Consider the following 18,425-nt stretch of genomic DNA (forward strand, 5'->3'; position numbering starts at 1 on the left):
ACCCGGGCTGGGCGGGGAGAAACTTGCCCTTTCTGTGGTAGAATCGAGTCTCTTTTGGTGGTCTGCTGAGAAGAATGAGAAGCTGATGCTCTTTTGGGAAACTTACATTTTGGTAATGGAAACTCTGGAAGGAAACCAGGTAGGAGCACCGTAAAACCTGCGCCTGTCGTAGTTTACACGTGGTGCGTTACTTCTGGCACACGTACCGCACATACTCTTATTGGGTCGAGCATTTCCAGTGTTGGTGGTTGAGGGTATCTAAGTAGGCGTTAGCAGGAATATTTTTATTTCGAATTCCAAATGTTTAAAACTCAGCATGTGTAATTCATCTGGAATAAATCCAGAACTCTCCTCTGTCTTTGGAATAATTCCGGTTAAAGCAGCGGGTTGAACTAGGAAAGAGAGAACCCTGGATTGCGGCTTATTGCGAGACCGTGGGTAACCTCTTTCTTAGTGAAAATCTGGCTGTTGCAACTTACCTCTTTTCAGTAGAGGGGTCTGTATCTGTATGGTAAAGCGCTTGTGGCCTTGGATGAAAATCACTGAGTTTGACTCGGTGTCCAGTCTCCTTGGCAGAAAGGCTCCTGTTGACTTGAGGCTCCTGTAATTGTGTGGTATTGTGGTGTTAACTATCAGTTGTGTGACTACCTCTTCGTAGTTATTTTATTGCTACATAATTGTCCTGTAACTGAGAGAAATAGTATTTACCAAAGTGTTTAATTTTAGAGATTTGTGCTGTTTTGTTATACTTTTGATGAATAGAATGGTTGGTTATTAAAAAGTATTGTTCTTATGATACAGTAGCACAGAAGAATCAGTTTTTCTTCAGTGCTAACCTGTGATTGAGTGTTACGTACCAAGTGCCCGGATCAGCTGCACAGGCGTTGCAGGCTTATTTAAATGCTGTTATATTGTCAATTACTGTAGTAATGCTTGCCCATGACTAAGTGCCAGTTCTTAGGTTTGAGATATAAACTGACTACTTATATTACATCTGATTTGCCTTTCAGATCCATGTCATAAAGCCAGTGTTACCAAAACTAAACAGTCTGTATGAGCATGCTATATCGGGGGAAAAAGGTAAGACGTAACTCTTCTGAAGCATCTCCTAAATATTAGGCAGTTAAGTCACACTTTTTTCTTCACTGTTTTAGTAGCGGCTTTTTGTTATGTTTTGTTTCTTAGATTAGCTGTTTGCTGGGTGGCTGTTCCGGTTTTTGTGGGTCTGCTATATGCATGGGTTGCTTGGCAAGCGTGCACAGGTTGTGCCGCTCTGCTCTGAGATACAACAAGAAGAAATCCTAGCATATGCTTATTGCTTACTATGTTATCATGAAATATTTTTTCTGTCAGCAAGCCTAACTAAATGGTCCTTTTTCACTGTGTTTTGCTTTACTTAAGCTAATGTGAAAATAAAACAAAGCCAGAGATTCTTCGGGTGAGTCAGATGAGCCAAGTTACCTGCACAACTCCCTCACTGCAAGTGGGGAGGGAAGAGATAAAATAAGTGCTGAGACAGCATGGTGAAGGATGTAATGTCACCTCTTGTAGGGCAAAACGGAACACATCTAATTAGGTAGTGCAAGATGTTAGAAGTGAAAGTTTGGAGATTTGTAAAGTGGGAAAACTGTTAGTGTGAAAGTGTTGCAGGTGAATACAATGTTGACATGAGCGGAATTGCAGGAAGAAGGACGTGGGTTTTGCATTTGTTAGTCATTTTAATTTGTAACTACTAAAATTTACAGGGTAAGTTTTGAAAGCCATGTTAATAAGTATTTTTTTTTTTTCGTATTGGAGATTTAGCAGGGTACTTTTATAAATCTAATAGCTATAATCATCGTTTTGAAACGTCATGTGAGTTGACTATGATGTTGTCTAGAATGTCCGTATGTTGTGTGTTAGTATGTTAACTGTCATTTCTGTGTCAGTTCAGAAGAATTTGCTTTTGTGTCAGGTTGTTGGTTGTTTCACCCATCATGGCACATGTGCATCTATAAACGAATGTTTGCGAGTGAGAATAAAACGTTGACGAAGGAAGGCATTCTTCATTTTCTGGAGCTTTATGAAACAAAGCCTCTTCCAAATTCACTTGGTTTTTCGGAGGTGAGAGTGTTCCTGTTATTTGCCAGAAGTAATATATCTTAACACTAATTGCCTCAGTGGTGTTGGAATTAGACATGTTCTGTAAAAATACCATCTTACTTAGCTGTGCAAGTGATAGCAGTATTTGTAAGTGGTGTTAAATATATAATTACTTGAAAAATGGCCTGGCTAGAGGGAATGCATTTTCGAGTGCACTCATTCATTCCTTGATTTCAAACTAATGCTCTCTAATTAAAGTTGGCTCCCAGTTTATTGAAATTTGTTACCAGAAGTGAAATTCTCAGAGGGGTGATCGATGCTTCAGATTTTCAGAGCCCCCTGAACCTTTTCAAAATTATTAATTAATATAAATTGGTTGAACAGAGTCTTGGATAAACCTGGTCAACAGACTTCAAGTCTGTGTGTAGTATCTCCTACTCAAGGATGGATTTTGAAGATCCATTGCTAGATAACCCTGTGAGGAGGTGAATGTCTCTGTAGTATAATCAGTATATTACTGTGTCCCATGAAAAGCCACACTTTAAAACATTGCATATGTGGGAAGAAATATTGTAAGTTCAAAGTTCTTTTTTTTTTTTTTTAATTATTAATATTGTTTGTAGGTTGACTCCCCAGCCAGGCTACACCTTAGGAAGGAATGATCTGTATTATACTATTATTTCTTCTTTCTCTCCTTCATAGAAGGAGCGTTGCCCTCAGAGGTTAACATCTCTGATTTATAAAATCAAGTCAGCCTCTTGATGACTGACTTGAAATCCAGTCAGCCTTAAAACACACCCTAAATCTTTCTACTTGTGTTGGCCCCTAGTCTTTCTTTTATTTCATGTTTAAATATCTTTTCTCAGTCCGTTTCCCAAAAGGATTTCTTACTTGCCTGCACCTTTCACAATGCTCTGTAAAATGTACCTAGTGAGAAAAATTGCTTTGCTTGTTTATTCTCCTGCTCCCCCTTCTCTTTAGTTTCCTCCTCTTTTTTTCTCCTACTAGTTACTACTAACAAGAGTGTTCTCTAATTTCTGACTCTGTCCTTTTAAAGTCTGGTGAGATAAGTCTAGTTAGCCTCTATGTGCCTTGCAAGCGTACGTTTAGCTGTTGTTCTTGTTTCCTTTTATCAGTTTGTTATTGGACCGTTAATGGATGCCTTATCAGAAAGTTCCCTCTATAGCAGGTAAGCCATTGATTTTAATTTTTTTTATAAATATATTGATTATTGGAAAGGTATTCTAATAATACTGGCTTGAGTATGTGGGTGAGGTCTTGGATAAAGGAAAACACATTAATAAACAAAGGGTGTTGCTAAACTTCCTGACAGGTGAAGAGTTTTTCAGGAAAGGTGGGTGGCTGTGAAGAAGACGAAGTAGGTTCAATTTTATCCTAGTAATAGCAACATAGGAGTGCCTCAAGGTCCTATTTTACACCTGATGTTGAAATATTAATTTGGAAATGAAGTGAGATATGATAAATGAATAACTTGAGAAGATAAAAAGACGACTTTGCTATTTTTTTGCCATAAAGAAAGATGGGGCTGCTCTAATTGTTGCCAATTTATAACTGATAAAGTGTTTTTTCAACAGTGCCTGATTATCTTTTGGGAAATGAATACTTTTTCACAGGAGACTATTTGAGGTCGACGGATGACGGTGGCCTCCCTGGGTATAAATACATAAAGAAAAGATAAAAGCTTGAGGCATTGCAAGTTGCTACACATTCAGCGTGCTGATGGCATTCAGTGCTTTGTGCTAGTTGCATGGAGAGTACTGAGGATGGAGAATAAAGTGCTGAATTCACTTCATGCACTCAGCATTATGCCAGATGCGGTGGCTTGAGTGATTCAGCGAGCAATCTGAAACTCAGTTCAGAACGATGTTGGAGGAGCCTTGACTGGCTGACCTTGTTAGGCAGCTAGAAAAGTTGATACTGTCTATTCATATGCTTTTTTTTTTGGGCAAAAAAATGTGACTGTTGCTTATTAAACCAGTGATTAGTTTGGATTGGGTGATTCTGGATGAAGTGTAGTCAAAATAGGTTGTTTCATCTAAACACGACAGGACAAATGTGACCTCTTTGGGCTCTCGCAGCAGTTAGGCGTTTCTCATCTCAATTAGCTGGCTGCAGCATGCTTTCCATGGGCACACGCTGATGGGAAGTCAGAAGTTGAAGCAAGCGCCGAGTGTTCCAGTGTGTATGTTAGAGCTGTGTTGGATCGATGCTTCATAATCTTCTCTCTTAGCTTCTGTATTTCTAGTGGAAGTGTTGGGATGTGTAGAGGAGGGTGCATGTTTGAGCATACCAAGAATATGCAGAGTTGTTATGGTTAATGTCAGGCTATATGAGAGAGAACTGTAAAATCTCATGACTGTCTGATGCTAATCCTTGATAGCCAGGATCCTGAGACTCCTGGTAGGACACAGGTTGTCTCTGTTGGTCTCATGGAGTGTTTCTTGCATCTTTACTTAAAACCTTCTGTGCTAGTTGGTGGGTTTGTTTATACTGACTTTATAATCTTGCTCCCTAGCACATTTGTGTAGGTAATTTGTCTGTGCTGTTCTCCAGATCAGACTGGTCACATCCTTGCTGTGTACCACTGATGCTGTCCCGTGGGCCTTGGCAACCCGCTCCTGGAGGCCCGTGTCATTCTCTGGGTGCGGGCATGGGGTTGAACTGACAGTGCCGTTTCTTACCGTGGCCTCAACATAAGATGCTCTCAGGCCTCAGTAACTTGACTTGAGGCTGCGCTTGAATGCCGGAGTGTGCTACCACCATGTCCTTGTAGGTGGCCAGGGAGAGGCACGCTGTTGTGACTGTCCCCATCCTCTGTGCGTTTGCTGGGTGCTGCTGGAATACTGGGATAAGTGGAGGACACAAGCTGATGCACTCCATCTCTGTGGCCTGTTGGAGCAGTCTCTGCAGTGAAGTAACCACTGAACTGCACTTTGTTTTTGTTTAGGGGCAATCCTACTTGTAGCTGTTAACATGCCAGTTGTGTATTTGATGTTTTAAAACCCAACAGGACATCAGGTCAGTTAATGGGAGCCTGTCCTCCTTTGGGAATGAGGCTACAGAAGTTTTTGGCTACTTATCTCATGCTTCTTCCAGAAGAACAAAAAGGTATGTTACAATTTCACCTCTATCTTTTTTTGAAATAAAGAAACCAAATAAAAACTATGGACCCATTTTCTGTATTTCATGTAAACATTTACTGCTATTTTTCTACATTACTTGAGAGAAAAAAGGAGTAGTTTTCCTTGTGGCAGTGGAGTTTCCAGAGGAGAGAGAGGTCTCCACAGGCTTTGAGGGATGCTGCAGTATTAAGCTACGAAATTGTTTTAGGGACAAACTGAAGCAGACTTACTTTTTTTGTTAAAAAACCAAACAAACTCCGAAGTTCTGAAGGTGAACAGTATTTGCAGATTCTTTTTTCTTTATTTGTCAGTGTAGATAATACTGTGCTGGGCAAAATCTTTAGAACTATCCTGTTTGTTTGTTTTGGGGGTCTTGGTGTGGGTTTTTTGGTTTGGGTTTGTTTGTGGTTTTGGGGGTTTTTTTTGTTTGGTTTTTGGTTTTTTTAGTCACAACCTGTGTAGTTAGACATTCAAAAGAGCCAGTCTAAGTCTGAAGCTGAGTAAGGATTCTTTTATTGTGAGGTTGGATGGAGGAATATTTCTGAGATTGTTCCAAATTTTGGTGTTAGTGTAGGCTGAAAAGAAGGAGCAACCTTTGACAGACCAGAATTTAATAGTTGGTTTAATTGGATTAAATGAGGGTAGAACCAGCTCTGTTCAGTATCCTGCATCTACAGGTACATATTCTGGTAGGAAACACCTTACATGTTTGTAATGCCGTAGATGCCCTATTTCTCTGCCCTGTCCCAAGGCATATATTCTATCACAAAAAGAAGGGTCTGTGATTAGCAACCCTGAGACTGGGTGACCTGCTTCTACAGATGGTAGCTGTGGTGTCTTGTTGAGGCTTGCTTTGGCCATGCCAGCATCCATTAAACTGGTTGAATTGCCATGTACTTTGGTCTGTTGTCACATGGACTGAGTAGCAGCTTAAAAAAGGCGTTGTCTAGTACTTGAAACAATCAGAGTTAAAATTCCATTACTGAATATGGTGATTGGGGCAGATCACCAAAGCCAAAATTTAGTTTATTTCTGGTTATCTCCTTGTCATATTACCTTACTGACAGACTTCTTTGGAACATTCTCTTTTCATTGAAATAATGAGGAAATTATTCTGTTGTTTTCATTTAATTTTCGGAAATGATCATAACACTTTCCTGTTGGGGTCAGTGTTGTTTAAATGCATTGGAGAACAAGAAATCACTCTGGATTGTTTTGTTTACTTCTATTTTAAGGTAGTTTCCTGTTAAAATTTATTCAGAAGATGACAAGTAGGCATTGGTGTGCTGTACCCGTTTTGTTTCTTTCTATGGCTCTGGCATATATCCCTGCGTGTAAAGTACTGGGCACTGAAGGACTTCATGCTTTAAGGTAAGATGTACACTGCATTGTGTTCTTACAGACTTCTTGTAAAGAAATGTGCTGAACGTCTGGAGAGCCAGGATTTAATTCATGGTTGTTACTTCTGGGAGAATGTGATGGCTGTGCATGGGAATGGAAGGTTCAGTCTCCTTTCTGTCTAATTCACAGAGGAAAGCAATTTAAGAACCAATGTATTTATATTTCTGTGTGACTTAAAAAATGAGTGTTTTGCATTTCAGTCCTTCGTCATCACTTCTTTTTGGAATCATTTTCTCCTGGTCTTCCATACTTCCTAGCTGATATATATCAAACTTCTTCCTTTTCTTCTAATTACATTAAAACCTTGTTTAATGGCAGTTGAGGCTATATTAGGGGACAGCCCACAAAATTGAAAACTGAAGGACTTGTAAATAAAAGGCTAGGTAAAAGTTCTTGGCATGTGTGTTGTCCTTAATCACACTGATGTTTCCTAAGTATCTGCTTTCACTTCCTAGAGCCACTAAAAATCAGCAGTTATTCCAGTTTGATCGAATTCAAGCTTTGAAATTAAATCTTACTGGTGGTTGAAAGAATATTGTATAAAAGTAATTTACCAAAAAAAAAGGCAAAAAAAAGTCAGACACACCTCTGCTGATAAAAGAGCATTGAAGGTTTCTTTCAGTTTTGTGCTAGAGTGAGAATTTGATGGCACACATACTTTATTTCTATATTTGTTACAGAGGGAAATGCAAATATTAAATTATCAGTTTGAACTAATGTGATCATGGGGATTGTTCCTTTAGTTTTGGTTTTGTTTTGCTTCCCCCCCATGCTTTTTTATCTTGTCAGGTATATGCTTATCCAAGTTGTAATAATCAGTTTTTGAAAGTACATGTAGCAGTAGTCTTGGTTCCGGATTGTATGCTGGCTGATCAGGCAGTGATTGTGTCATACTTAGTAGAATATGTTTGTTAAATACAATCTAATGTACTGAAAATGGTTAATAATTAGCAAATACATGAAAATGCTTAAACTTCCTAAGTGTGCGTTTTCTGCAGTGCATATTTTTTCCTCTTTGCAGAGATGTCCTCCAGTGTACTATGATTACACATCAGATTTTGTTGCGTGGAGCTGCTCAGTGCTATCTTCTTCAAACAGCTATGCATTTGACAGATGTGGTGAGGTTTTTTTTGGTTGGTTTTTTTTTTTCTGGTGTAATAGAAATACACTAACACTTTACAGGGTAAACAATATTCAGAAAATTGCTAAATACAACATGGAACAACTGATTTTGCTGGATTTGTGATTTTTTTTTTTTAGTGACTAAAAAAATTGTGATATGTAAGTATAGGTATGCTTCTGTTAACTTCTGGTTTTCATAAGATGTATTTTTTCATTACTTTTTATTAGTTGATGTTTTCTTCTAGGGTTTTCACGCAATAGTTTTGGAATAGTATCCTATTATGATATCCGCTGTATAAACTCAGGTTTTAACAGATAGAAACTAAATGGACTTTTCTGAAATACCTAAGAGAATAAAAGTATTCATAATACCAGAATGCTAAAACTACCATTAATGTTGAAATAGCAAGACCTTAATTACTCAGTAGTCAAAGTATTCATGTTTTGGTTGTCTTATAATGTGCTTGCTTTCTAGATAAGTAGACTGTCTTCCATGTTGTGTAATGGCTATGAACTTGTCTGAGCAGAATTTCCTTTAGGAAATACAGAAATAGTACTTATCAGTGACTGTTACTCATTTATGAACATTCATTTAAAAGGTGTCATTAGTGAATAGCACTGTTCTTCTAGTAATTCGTTAACTTTCAGATAGATTTTAATACTTGGGAAAATCACATTGTGTTCCTTGGTAAAGATAAGTTGGTCCCACAGCGGCAAAAATGAGTCTGTGTCATGGAAAGGAAACAGTCAGTTTATTTTTCTGAAACTTTTGTCAGATGACAGCAAACTTCTTGAGTCGTTATATAGATGCTATCTGTTGTATATTACGTTGGCGACAATTGTGTCTCGATTAATTTCTTCAGGAGAAAGTGTCCCTCCCAGAAGTTGCAAACTTTCTTCTGTCCCTTAGACCAGAGGAATCCCTAAGGAGAGATACTACGTTATGGATGGAGGTGAGAACTGAAGCTGTTTTTATGTTCATCAAACATTTTTTAATACCTATACAGATGCATGATTTATTATTGCTAATTTAATGTTTAAATAGTTAGCTACTTTTGCATTGGTACATTCTGGAATTTCTGGATGTGGAGTCCTGATGGATTTATGTTTCACTTGAAAGCTATGATTTTTTTTTTTTAAATGCTATAGAGGTGTTAATGTTAACCCTAAACAAATTATTCAGCAGATTCAAAGTGGAAGAATTCTGAGGTTGTTGAAGGGAAGGTAAAGTGGGTGGGGAGAAAAATATGACTCTTTCTTTCTTCATGCAGAAATTCTCAATTCTGCAGAAGAAAAAGCTCTTTCTTGAGGCAGAGGTTTTTTTGAACTCCTTCAGAGCTTGCATGCCCCAGTTCATTGTGTTTCCTAGAGTTCATCTGGGTATTGCAGCTGTTGGGCGTAACCATATTGAAATGCAAATTAGAATCAGGTCTCACTCAGAATTTTGGTCCCTGAATACTGGTTCTTTAAGAGACTTCTGTTTGTTCGTCACAGTCCTAGTCTTCTGCATCCTTTGCCAAGATTGTAGGAACTAAAATCGCTATTGGTAAGCCTGTACCAGTATCTGTAATCTCTCCCATCAGGGATCCGTGCTCATTCCTCTACATGGTTGGTAATTTCATGGAGAGAGTGCGAAGCAGGGCATCTTATGGAATCCACAGAGCCATGACTTGGGCTTCTCTCTCTACTTTTATTAAGGATACCAGGTGGATGTAATATCCTCAGCTGAAGCTGCTCTTGCTCATCGGATTCTACAGACAGTTATTTCTGTATATCATATATTTTCTTTTTCGCTACTTCCTTCTCACTTCCCCTCAACTGTCTGTTGTAAAATTTCATTTGATGGAAAAGAACACTATTTTCTAAGTTTGTTCTATCTTTAGAGGAATAATCTGCTAGTATGGTGCATGTTTCGCCTTTCTCTTAGTCCTGAAATTACTGTCTGAGGTAATGTGGATCCTGAGACTCTCTGAATGGGCCAGTATATGGGCCATAAAAATTGTAGAAGAGCTGCCTCTGATTTGCATGTTGTTTGGTTGAACCCAACACTGGCAGGAATAACAGGGTAATCTCGAAGGGAAAAGTGTGCCTACCATGTGTGCCTACATTCTCATGTAGAATGAGATTGTAAATTTTAAATTTCCAGATGATATGTGTTTTATGTCTTCGCAAGGTGCAAAATGTTATGAAAAAGCCTCAAAGAAGAAATCATTATATATATATATAGGATACACCAGAGCCAACTGAATACACAGCCATAACTTTGGTTAGTTGTACAGTAATGTAATGTGTTGTGTTTTAACCCGGCAGGCAGCTAAACACCACACAGCCATTCGCTCACCCCCCACCCCCAGTGGGATGGGGGAGAGAATCGGGGGGAAAAAAAGTAAAATTTGTGGGTTGAGATAAAGACAGTTGAATAGGACAGAGAAGGAAGGGAAAAAAATAATAATAATGATGATAAAAGAATATACCAAATAAGTGATGCACAGTGCAATTGCTCACCACCTGCTGACCGATGCCCAGCCAGTCCCTGAGCAGTGATCACCGTCCCCCAGCCAACTCCCCCCAGTTTATGTACTGAGCATGATGTCACATGGTATGGAATATCCCTTTGGCCAGTTTGGGTCAGCTGTCCTGGCTATAGTCCCACCCAGCTTCTTGTGCACCTTGCGGAGCGTGGGAAGCTGAAAAGTCCTTGCCTAGTGTAAGCACTGCTTAGCGACAACTAAAGCATGGGTGTGTTATCAACATTTTTCTCATCCTAAATCCAAAACACAGCACTGTACCAGCTACTCGGAAGAAAATTAACTCTGTCCTGGCCGAAGCCAGGACATAATGATAGATGACTTTTTGCATAGTGTCCTCTTGTTCTGTATGCTGTACGTTTCATCCTATTCTGTTGATTTTTGGCATAAAAGTTAAAAAAAAAAAAAAGCGTCTCTCACTAGATAACACTTGGCTGTAGGAAGCCCTTTTGATGTAAGGGAAATTTTACCAGTCTTGCTTATTTTTAAGAGCTGGGTTTTTTCTTATATTGGTACCAATAATCTGTTTTTAGGTGCTCTGAATTACTCTCTGGAAGAACCTTTTGCTATATTAATTAGAGGGGAACAGTCTGCTAAGCCTCAAGGTAGCTCCAGTTAATACTTCTCACAGTGTGGATTTAACAGTGCTTTAGTGAACTGTTATGTTGGTAATGTCAGTACAGCACTGGCAGTTATGGTTAAAGAGTAACATACTGGTTTTAATTTAGCTTTGCAGTTGGTTACAAGTGAATGACAGATGCTTCGGCAAGTCGATAACCTCTGATTTTGAACATCAAGAGACATCGTCATTATATCAATATGTACGCAGTCTTGTGGGAGAGTATCTTAAGACACCAGCATCTGAAAGTAAGTTAAATGTTTATTAATATAAAAAGATTTTTTAAGAGAATTTAAACAAAAAATTACAAAAATCCTTTGGATTTTAGAAGAGCTGTTTGTTTATTTATATTTTACCTATTCAAATTCTACCTAATTTGTGGTATTCACGATTCTTAAGTTTGAACTTTATTTTCTAATTCCAGTTTTCCTTCATAAAATGCAGTCCTGCAGTATTAATTGAAATTAAGCCTTCATATTCAATTTTAATGCTGCACTGATGCTCGTCCATTAGATTTCTTCTGTTACTTTTTTAGCAGTGCTTGAAGATACTGGAGTATGGGGGCAGAGGGAAAGCTCAAGGGAATGTAAATAGATACAGGTTCTGTAGCCTTTCTCAGCAGAGGTTTGTAAAATGACCGAGTACATGTGGAGAGAGGTGCCGTATAGTTACGCAGTTTGGCAGCTCATTGCGCACCTTCCTGCGTAGTGATGTTCTTTTGATCTTGGACCGCTTGCAGCAGATGAGCTGCCACATGCTATAACCAAAGAAGGTTCTTTGTATGCTGTATCAATATGCAGATAAATTCTGAAGGGACTTCTTTGTTCACTGCCACATTTTAAATTATTATAACTTCAGTGCAGAATTTTCTTTCAGATACATTGAAAGGAATGGCAAATTGACTTTTTGAATACTTCAACTTTTGTGTGGCACTCGCTTATTTGCTACCTAAGCACGGCAATTGTAGCGAATTTCATATAGTTTTATAATGTCAAAATTCAAAACTGAACACTTTTAAAATATTATACTTACAGGAGATATAAAAGTTAGGTCAGAATTTGCTAATGATAAATAGCTTCGGAGGCTTCCTGCGGCCTGGGAAACTTCACTTGATTGTCTTATGGTTAGAAAAGTTGCGAGCAAATTTTGTCTATTGATATTCCAAGGTAAATGCTTTGCTAAAAATTTTGGCAGATCTTCTCTCCTTCCTGAAATGTTTGTTTAGTCCTTGGTCTATATTATCTGTAGTTCCATGGCAAACATCTGTGTTTCACTTCTAAAAATTTATGTTTGTAATTTCCTGGTTTGATTTGAATCTTAGCTTATAAGCAGCTCTGTGGAGGGAAAAAAAACCTAACAACCATGTCCAGCTGCTTGAACTGGACTTCCAAAGTGTGTTTTGCCTAAATTCCCAAAGCCAAAAACATACCAGTCAAAAAACCCTAAAACCAACTTACGTACTACTATTTAAGAAACAATTTTACAAGTATGATGATGTGGTCCTGAACAGAAGATCGATGAAAAGAGAAACTTCAGTTATTTATTTTATTTCCTTTTGACAGGATCGTTTTAGTTCTTCATATAACTTCTAGCTGATCAAAATCACAGCTGATGTTTCTGACGAAGCATAGTGGAATTATGTTCTTGGTTACTTCATTTGAATATGCTAATGTATTTTTACAAGCAATAGAAAAGCCTGTTGGGAGCTACTACATAATATGACACGTTGCCTAAAATTGATTTCAGCATAGAGGCCAATGAGATTAGCCTCTTTGAGGCGTAGAGGGAAAGCAATTGTATTTGAGTTTAGTTTGTATCTAGATGGAAGAATGCAAAAAATTAGTAGTAATATTCTTGTTAGCATTAATTGTTGTTATAGTACTAATTTATTTTAATAAGTTAGAAAACCAAAGATTTTAAAAATTAATATGAAGGTATTTTTTAAATACTGTGGAAACCTTAAAATATCTTTAATCAGGAGAAAATTGCTTTATGCCTGACTGGTTTGAAGCTAAGCTTGTCGCAACAGTGATTTTGTTGGCTGCAGACGTGGAGCACATGAGGAATAAATACAGGTAAGTATGAAATACCTTACTTTACATTTCTCTCAACCCCCCTACTCCTGAAGGGTCCAGTAGAAACCTGAAACCTAGAGTCAGGAAGTTGTCCATCTTTCTCTGTAGACTTTTGGTCAGCCTGATGGTTCCTTAGACCTTGTGCAACTGTTGCTGCAAACATACTGCCTAACACTTCTAAAGATACTTAAGTGACCTGGAAACATGTGTCCTATTTATTTCCATAAGTGACTTCAGCACTTAAGGCAGATACTCAGAAGAAGACTTTCTTTTTAATTTTTGTTTTTGTGTAGTGGAAAAAGCAACATAGAATGGATTGAACTAGAGGCTTTCTTGAACCCTCTTCTGGATGTCTTGATGAAACTTGGCAGTAATGCTTACATACCAACACTGAAAACAGATAAAAGCCTACAGCTTCTCTTGAAGTTATTGCAGACCCGTTCGTTAAAATGTTCCAATACACAAGATGGTTAGTGATATCTTCAGTATACTGTGTCTTATATTAATTATAGTCTAACTAAAAATAAGGTACTTAATGTTTTAAGGCTATCTTGTCAAATTATTACCAGCCTAGAAGTGGTAAATGTAAAAGTTGACAATCTGGCATATCTGTTACAAAATTGAGCTGTGGGTCCAATCCTACAGGGGCTTTTCTGAAGGTGCCCAAGGACTGGGAATTGAGAATGTGGAAGCCGTCTGAGAAAGCAGTTGTTACCCATTAGGATTAGATTAGCAGTTAGTTAAAATTTGGAGAGTGTGACCCTATTGCAAATATTTATAGGCCTATTCTTTGCCACTGTATGGATTCCATAAATCATCTAGACACTTCAGAAAGAAGTTAGTACAGAAACCCAGCCTAACCTGCTTAGTTGCCCCAGGTTCAGCCAGAGCCCTCCCTGAGTGCATAAAGTGATCCTGCTAGACATACTGTTTTCTGAGTTGACTGGTAGATACTTTTGTCTCAACCAATGCTGTTTAGACCGCAAAAGACAGGATGCCTCTGATTATTTCACAGTATTAGGCATGAATTTCAGTAGGCGTGCTTAACTGGCTTGCTTCAATTTGACCTTAGTTAAAAAGCAAGGCAGTTAAGAGGTGCCCACTTAAGCACAAGCCTGATGATCTGACTGTGTGGGAGTTCTCCCCCCCCCCCCCACATTAAGCATTTTAATTTGTAGACCTTTCAGGAGAGTCTGAACAAAAGCTATAGAGTTCTTACTACTTTTATTAGAACTTGGTCAATTTGTAACCAGAATAGATCTATAATTTTTTTTTTCCTGAGAGCAAGTGAAGAATTGCATTATTTTCATGAATTAGGATGCTGAACTAGAGGGATCTTGGCATTTGGTTTCTGCTTCTCCAGATTGTTTTGGGATTTTTTTCAGTATTTTTATAACATGAAATACAAGAGTAGTTTTGGAGCAGAAGCCACAGATCTGGGCTCTTACATGGAAAAAAAATTATTTCGGGTTCTGCATCCAGGTTTTGTAAAGATGTCTAAATGCAGCCCTGAAGTAAATGCTTAACCTAATTTTAAGAAGTGCTTTATACAGTCACCGCCCTCTTGAATTTTAGCTGTTTGACTGAAATACTGAGAACTAATTATGCAACCTGTTAAAGTTCATACTGTGGGGTGGCCTCCGACTGCTTGGATGTGAAACTAAACTGGAAGATGTGCCCCAACTGCCAGTGTCCGTTCAGTCCACAGCATGAGGCTAGAGCAAGCCTGAAGCAGAACCCTCCAAAACACGTGCGAGCGCATGTTAAGTTTTTAGTATCAAGTATTTAACCCTGTAAATCGTTTTCTTACGTGCCACTGTGCTTGCTAATGTACGTGTATAATCAATGGCTCCTGCCTTGAGAATTTTGATACCTGACTTAACACGTTAAGCTCTGCTAACAGAGTTCTCGAGGCACGGCGAGGCTGAGCATTGCAGCGCCTCCGTCCTTCTGAACACCCCCATAGGTACTCCAGTACAGCTCATCGTCAGTAGAGTCTTTCAAGAGGCTTTCATAATTGTACTTGTAATATTATGTCTTTCTGTGTTAAGTGAAACAAGGATTACTTTTCTTATGTTATTTTCGACAATGTTTTTGTGCTTCTTCCTCCTGCACAGGAGAGCCAAGTAATAGATCTTGTTTCCGCAGCTGTGAATTGGCTCAGTTGAGGGGCGGGAAGAGTGATGCTGTAAAATACAGAAGTTTTGTTTCTGCGTTGGTTAAACAGGAGGTGAAAAGTCCTGTCTGTCAAATGGAAAAAGGATAAAATGGGAGGGAAGAAGAAAGGCATTTAAGCTTGTAAAACAGAAGTAATAACAATTGGGAAGTGTTTTATTTAAGAATACCTTAATGGGGATAGACATGTCTGCAATGCATGTTAAAAGCAGCATTTTTCTACAGATTTTGGTGTCTGTACTGTTGTTAGACTTCACTATTTTAAACAGTAAGTTTTTGCTGCTAATTTTTTTGACAGCGTAACAGAGCTCCTGGTAGTGAATTGGTTTTTACTGTCTTACATGTTTATCTGAAGAATTTCTGCATTTTAATTGCAGAAGATGTTTTAGTGATTTGAGACTTACGGTGAAATGGGATAATAATCTGACATAGCTAAACTGTTTGTTCTACACAAATTAAACATTATAAATGCAGTCCAATGAGCTGTTTTAATAGAGAGCATTGAAAGTAAGTACAATATAGATTTGGAACTTCTGGAAATACGTCCCTTTATATTACTACCTTTTGAAGGTCTTCCATTTCATAATAATTTCACTATGTGAAATGTAACTCAGGGTCACCTCCAGAAAAAAACAGCGGATAGAACCTCAGGGTAACTCTCCTAAATACTGAAACTAATGACTGATATTTTTAGAACAAGATGGTCATGCAGAGTATTTTAACTCAATTTTCATATTGATATGTGTTATCTTTGGCTTTCAGCTAGCCCTTACCCTTGAAGCACACATTGAAGTGTGCTTGTGTTTAAAAATGTTTTACCAGAGTGACCTATCTCCCTTGTGTAATAAACTTGTGTCTTTTCACTTGTGAAATGCTATGCATGTGTGGTATACTTTGTAGCCTAGCCTTTTCTTAAAGAAAGTATCGCATTTTGTGTTATAACCTGGCATTTTTGTTTACAATGTAAGCCAGGAAGCTACTTGACTGAAATCTTGTAAGATTACTCTGTATCCAAAGCTGAATTATTTCTAAAGAGCAAAAAAAAAAACCCAACCAAAACCCAGTTTTCACTTCTGTACATATTAGAAATGGATAACTGCATTTTTCTCACATACAATAATTGCTGGATATGGAAACTTTTGTTGTTTATTAAAAAGTAAGTTCATTAATGAGCTGTTTGTGCAGAGGGTTGGGAATTGGACAGAAGTGTGCATTAAAAGTTGGCAAATTATGCTTTGGTCTTCTGGCTTTGTGTGGTTTTTGGTTCACTAATTCACATTAGATCTCAGGAAAGCATATCATCTGGTTTGATTCTTTCAGCCCTATGGCTTACGCTGCTAAAGAGTACAGAGCTGTTTTAAGGTATTCTTAGGTATTTGAATGCTTATTACTGTATAACTTTGACTCTAACTTAATTAAATCTGCATGAGGTAATAAATTTCTTAAGGAAAGTGTATTTCTGTATGTTAATACATTTTTTTTTTTTCTCTTCACACAGATGGGGTATTGTTTTTTATCTGGAAATCTCTAATGACAGCTGTGGAGAGTATTCTTGAATTTGTTCTCCGACGGCTTACTACAAATGAGTTGAGCACTGTAAGTAATTATTATGAGACATACTTGGGTGTGGTTTTGCTTGTTAATTTGATTTACCAGTGTTCCTAGTTTTCATATCAAGTCTTTAAAGGCCTAGAAATTCAATTTGCATAGAAACACTTCTGTTAACTTTCTTGAATGGGCACAGTAAGAATACAGAAAAAAAAAAAAGGTGTCTTGACAAGTAGTGTTTAGTGTCTGTAGCCCATATTCCTTGTTTCTTCTCAAATCTAAAGAAGTCACACAGTGAGAAATCATGAGTATCATATCATGCTGTATTGTATCTACTAGTACAGTTGTGGACATCAGATGTTTGGAGACTTTTAGTACTCAGCCCGGTTAACATCTTTATTGGCTATCTTCCACTGTTTGTTCTTTGCAGTGGCCAGTGTTTAACTTTATACCCCAAAGAAATCTGTGACTTTTGAAGGAAAATGACTTGATGGTAGAGGAGGTTGACCTCTTTAAAAATACCCTGTTGAATGTATGAAAGAAATGCGCTGCTTTTTAGAGAGAGAGGAGGTACATGTTTCCTACTCTAAAGAGCTTTCAAGTCATATGTTAATAGAAAGACACAAGACATGTAAAGCAAAACGTTTACAGATGTTTCCAGATGGAGAAAGAGGAATTGGAATGTAATGTTGGTGAGGAGAATTATGTTATTTTTGGAAGAAAACAGATTTGAGAAAGAGGGATTGGTGGAAGTTAAAAAGGAGGCTAATTCTCAAAACTCAGAAACTCAACGAAATGCAAAGTAGGAACTTTGAAAGCGAGGTAAAAATAGATTAGGAGTTTGAAGAGAAGGATATGGAGTAAGAGAAAATGAAAAGTTGTAAGATCTTCACAGTTCTTTTAATTGTGACCTTTAATTGCGTCACTTTTTAATTTTATATCATAAAAGGCAGAAAACCAAAATAGAGATTTAAAGAGAAGATGTCAGTTTAAAGATTGTTAATTTAGTGGACTGCATTTGGATAGACTATTGGGGAGAAGACCAGAAGGATTGGAAAGGAAGAGGCAACTGTGATGAGGAGATGGGTAAAGTGGCATTTTTAGAATTATTTAGTGAAGAGTGAGTTAGAAAAGACAACCATGGCTTCATGGAGAAAGCTATATGGACAAGTGTGCAGAAATGATAATGAACAGAAGTCAGATTTGCTTCTTGTGTTTGGGAGAGTGTAAAAAGTCTGTAAGTTGGCGAGGAAATGAAAGCATGTGTTTCTGCAAGGGTGGAAACTTAGGAGCATGGGGTTCTGGGGTACTTTCTCAGAAACGGCATGGAAAGTACAAATTGAAGGGGAAATGCAAGGAAAGAAAATAAATCTGATAGCGGACAGTTCCCAAAACGTGAGTGTGATGGAAGATTGATGTGAAAAGTGGTCTGTGTCAAAGCAAAAGTTAGGGTTGAATCAGGAGAAGGGCTTCTGAAGGTAAGTGAAATTTCAGAGGTGTATTTTCTCGCAAAACTAATGAAGGAAGAGTTCTTCCTTCACACAGTTCCTTGAGTGTATGGCTTTATATGGGGGTGGTTTTTATGATTGTTGTGGTTTAACCTGGCAGGCAGCTAAACACCACACAGCCATTCGCTCACCCCCCCCACCAGTGGGATGGGGGAGAGAATCGGAAGGGTAAAAGTGAGAAAACTCGTGGGTTGAGATAAAAACAGTTTAATAGGTAGAGCAAC

General features: G+C 38.0%; 1 protein-coding gene across 1 annotated transcript in view; it reads left to right on the top strand.

The window, feature by feature from the left end:
• Nucleotides 1-52: 52 nt before the first annotated feature.
• TARBP1 (TAR (HIV-1) RNA binding protein 1) overlaps nt 53-18,425 on the top strand; it is a 40,478-nt gene continuing 22,105 nt past the window's right edge. The window contains exons 1-12 of the mRNA XM_009329225.1: nt 53-139; nt 1,011-1,080; nt 1,955-2,103; nt 3,219-3,271; nt 5,114-5,211; nt 6,461-6,596; nt 7,648-7,744; nt 8,612-8,701; nt 11,005-11,143; nt 12,874-12,970; nt 13,264-13,439; nt 16,644-16,741. Coding sequence (XP_009327500.1) covers nt 86-139; nt 1,011-1,080; nt 1,955-2,103; nt 3,219-3,271; nt 5,114-5,211; nt 6,461-6,596; nt 7,648-7,744; nt 8,612-8,701; nt 11,005-11,143; nt 12,874-12,970; nt 13,264-13,439; nt 16,644-16,741 — 1,257 coding nt within the window. The 5' untranslated portion in view covers nt 53-85. The remainder of the gene's footprint in view (nt 140-1,010; nt 1,081-1,954; nt 2,104-3,218; nt 3,272-5,113; nt 5,212-6,460; nt 6,597-7,647; nt 7,745-8,611; nt 8,702-11,004; nt 11,144-12,873; nt 12,971-13,263; nt 13,440-16,643; nt 16,742-18,425) is intronic.

Source organism: Pygoscelis adeliae, unplaced genomic scaffold (genome assembly GCF_000699105.1).
Source record: "Pygoscelis adeliae isolate BGI_AS28 unplaced genomic scaffold, ASM69910v1 Scaffold77, whole genome shotgun sequence".
NCBI lineage: Eukaryota > Metazoa > Chordata > Aves > Sphenisciformes > Spheniscidae > Pygoscelis > Pygoscelis adeliae.